Source organism: Myotis lucifugus, unplaced genomic scaffold, assembly GCF_000147115.1.
Source record: "Myotis lucifugus unplaced genomic scaffold, Myoluc2.0 scaffold_2069, whole genome shotgun sequence".
In the NCBI taxonomy this organism is placed as follows: Eukaryota; Metazoa; Chordata; class Mammalia; order Chiroptera; family Vespertilionidae; genus Myotis; species Myotis lucifugus.
The window spans coordinates 23,834-27,613 of record NW_005873117.1 but is presented as its reverse complement, the minus strand read 5'-3'; the positions used below and the strand labels follow the sequence as shown (position 1 = coordinate 27,613).

Here is a 3,780-nt window from a genome sequence, read left to right as displayed (position 1 = left end):
CCAACTACAGCCTCCCCTGGAGGTGACATTCAATTAGGCCAAAGGTGCTTCCATTCTTTTTTTATTTTTACTATATTTTTTATTGATTTTTTACAGAGAGGAAGGGGAGAGGAATAGAGAGTTAGAAACATCGATGAGAGAGAAACACCGATCAGCTGCCTCCTGCACACTCCCCACTGGGGATGTATGTGCCTGCAACCAAGGTACATGCCCTTGATCGGAATCGAACCCGGGACCCTTGAGTCTGCAGGCCGACGCTCTATCCACTGAGCCAAACCAGTCAGGGCGGTGCTTCCATTCTTTGTATCCCAGACGCCTTCTTAGAATAAAGCCTTTAAATGCCAAAATACACAGCATTACACAAGAAAGCAAAGGTAATGAAATATTAGAAAGAAAAGGGAGTATGTATGTTTTGGTTAACTTATTAAATAATGAGATCTGGCGGTGGCCTAGTAACATTGTTATTTTCAAGTGCAATTAGTGTAAACAATACAATGAGCCCTAGCCGGTTTGGCTCAGTGGGTAGAGTGTTGGCTTGACAACTGAAAGGTCCTGGGTTCGATTCCAGTCAAGCACATGTACCTTGGTTGTAGGCTCCTCCCTGGTCAGGGACCCTGCAGGAGGCAACCATTCGATGTGTTTCTCTCACATCGATATTTCTGTCTTTTCCTCTCTCTTCCACTCTCTCTAAAAATCAATGGAAAAATACCCCCGGGTGAGGATTTAAATTATAATATAAATAAAATAAAAGATTGAGAAGTGTCTGGCCAGCGTGGTTCAGTGGTTGAGCGTCGACCTATGAACCAGGAGGTACCAGTTCGATTCCGGGCCAGGGCACATGCCCGGGTTGTGGGCTCGATCCCGTGTGGGGCCTGCAGGAGGCAGCTGATCAACTCTTTCTCATCAGTGATGTTTCTATCTCTCTCTCCTCATTTCCTCTCTGAAATAAAAAAATTGAGAAGCTAATTATCCCCTGTTAAAAAAGCAATACATTGGAACATCTGCAGCAACGGTAATGCTATGAAAATACACTTGATCGCTATTGGGTACTGCTGCTAAGACCACCGTGGCTGGTCGCCTAACCTCCTCACTGAAGGAAATGCTACATTTCAGGAGTAAGTAGTGAACGCGCCTTCCCCACGCAGGGACTCCCTGCTGTACAATGAGAGCCTCTCCTCTCGGTATTTGGTAAAAATGTCAAGGGCACAAGGTTAAGTGGGGGAGAAGAAAACGGATTATAAAACGGTGGGTTTTCAGTTCATTTCATTTTTTGCCAAAAGAAAAAATAAACAAGAAAACAATCGTGCTGAAACCGGTTTGGCTCAGTGGATAGAGCGTCGGCCTGCGGACTAAAAGGTCCCAGGTTCGATTCCGGTCAAGGGCATGTACCTGGGTTGCGGGCACATCCCCAGTAGGAGATGTGCAGGAGGCAGCTGATCAATGTTTCTCTCTCATCGATGTTTCTAACTCTCTGTCCCTCTCCCTTCCTCTCTGTAAAAAATCAATAAAATATATATTTAAAAAAAAAAAGAAAACAATCGTGTGTTATGTTAAACACATCTAGAACAGCTGGGAGAGGGGGGCGGGGGCGGGATCAGCGCCCGGGGCTGGCGAGGGGCGTGCCCCAGCCTAGCCCCGCCCCCCACCTCCCGGAGAACCCCCGAAGCCAGTGCCCCTCACCCCTCACCGGATCACGGTGTCCAGGCACGTGCACGGCGGGAAGGTGGGGGCTGGCGCTCGGCCACTTTCCGCCGTCGCGCAGCTGGGTCCCCACGCTCTCGTTGCTCGCGTGGGCCTCATTCCGCGTGGCACCCCGCAGCTCCTCCCCCGCGGAGCGCGGAGAGCCCGGCTGCGGAGGCACCTGGAGCAACAGGAGGCGGATGCAGGGACCACAAAGGCGGAAAAGCACCCCCTGGAGGCGCCCCCGGCGGAAGGAAGCAGGACGCGCTTGGCCGGATGGGGGTGGGGGATGGGGAGGTATTTACAACCGCGGGCCGGATTGGGGTTCCACAAATGGCTGCGGTTTTACCCATTAGAATGGCCCAGACCAGGGGAGGCCGCACGGGCCTGACTCCTTTCCGTCCCTGTGGGTCCATTGAATCGGAATCGGGGTTTCCGCTTGGGGTGCGCTTCCTCTCCACTCTCCTCCCTCCGCGTTGGGGTACATTTTGGAGCTGCGCCCCGTTAGCCTGGGGCACGCAGACGGCGCTTTCACAAGGGACGTGCGGAGCGTGGAGTGTGGGAACCGTTACCAGGCTTCAGAGCGGGGCGGTAACTGGCACAAATCCCGAGCTGTCTGAGCGCTTCAGTCCTGGGACGTGGAATAAACCGAAAAAGTATGACTGAAACTCCCGCGACCGCGGCAGGACTCGAACCTGCAATCTTCTGATCCGAAGTCAGACGCCTTATCCATTAGGCCACGCGGCCGCCCGAGAGTCGCGGTTGTTTGGATCCGCTAAACAGTCTCATGACCACGTTCGCCTGGGACCGGTCCACCTGCTCCGTGAGCAGGGGAGGTTGGTCCCTGGTTCCCAGGGTTTTTGCTGGGTGCGCCCACCCGGAAGTCTCCTTCTCCCCCCGCGGGCGGACCGGTCCACTTGCGGGCCTCCTATTGGCCGCGCGGGGAGTCTCCCCGCCCGCCTCTCGGGGAAGCCGCGGGACCGTGCGCGGCGCAGACGGGAAGTTGCGGCTGCCAGCGGAGCGCACGGGGCGCGGGGAGGCCACACGCCACCCCGAGGCTGCGTAGGCCGCGCGGAGGGAGCAGCCGCGCCGCTGGCCTGGGGTCGGGAGCGGCAGGCCCGGAGGCCCTAGGCGGACCGAGGTTTCCGCGGGTTCGGCGCCGGGGAGGCCGGGTCTTGGAGCGGCGGCGCGGCCCCTCCCTCTCCAGCCTGGGAGCGGGGCCCAGGGCGCAGCCCGGGCCGCCGCGGGGCACCTGCGGGCGCCGGGCGTGGGTGGAGGCCCCGGGGAATAGCGGGTTCGAATCCGAGTGCTGTCACCTCCTGGCGCTAGGCCCTCGGGCCGTGGCGTTCGCGATCGTGGCAGCCACCATTTGCGGCGGCCCCGGCCCCGCGACATCTTACCCCTTGTCACCCGCACAGCATCCCGTAGGGCAGAGTCCTGAACCCCATTTTACAGAGCAGGACATCGGGGCCTAAGGCGCGCGCCCAAGGTCACGCAGCTGCTGGGAGCCAGGACCGGGATTCACACCTGCGTCCGCCTCCGGAGTCTGGGCTTTTTTCACCAGCGTGTGCGCCTCCCCCGAGTTCACCGAGGAGCCGGCGTGAACCTCAGTTTACTCGGCGGGGGCATTGGTACCTCCCCGGGTTGTGTGAGGCTTAGCTGAGACGATGCCCCTAGAAGCGCCTGGCACGCTGCCTGGGGCGCAATAAGTGCTCCGGGAATGGGGGCTTCCGAGAGAACAGGCGATGCGTGTGTAACACCGCTTTCTGTCGTCTGTCCCCTCCAGGATTGCGGGTGGAAGGCAGGCATGGTCAGGCCCATTGCACTGACGGGAAGACAGAGACGAGACGTGTCTCTCCCCACGTCTTGCATCCGGTAAAAGCAGCCAAGCTGGAGCCCAAAGCCAGGGGTCCCGAATCCCAGCGGGGAGCTCCCTGCACCCACCATGAGCCGCCTGCTCTGGAGGAAAGTGGCCGGCTCCGCGGCCGTCGGGCCCGGGCCGGGGCCAGCAGCTCCGGGGCGCTGGGTCTCCAGCTCCGCCGCCATCCCCGGCCCCAGCGACGGGCTGCCGCCGCCGCCGCCAGCGCCATCCTCGGAGGA

At 59.0% G+C, this 3,780-nt stretch overlaps 1 protein-coding gene and 1 non-coding gene across 2 annotated transcripts in view; one reads left to right on the top strand and one right to left on the bottom strand.

Annotated features, from left to right (window-relative positions):
• Positions 1–2,354: 2,354 nt before the first annotated feature.
• TRNAR-UCG lies at positions 2,355–2,427 on the bottom strand. The gene has a single exon. It is a non-coding gene; the product is annotated as a tRNA-Arg (tRNA).
• Positions 2,428–2,653: 226 nt separating this feature from the next.
• POLG (DNA polymerase gamma, catalytic subunit) overlaps positions 2,654–3,780 on the top strand; it is a 17,839-nt gene continuing 16,712 nt past the window's right edge. Inside the window, exons 1-2 of the mRNA XM_023748915.1 lie at positions 2,654–2,821; positions 3,467–3,779. Coding sequence (XP_023604683.1) covers positions 3,626–3,779 — 154 coding nt within the window. The 5' untranslated portion in view covers positions 2,654–2,821; positions 3,467–3,625. The remainder of the gene's footprint in view (positions 2,822–3,466; position 3,780) is intronic.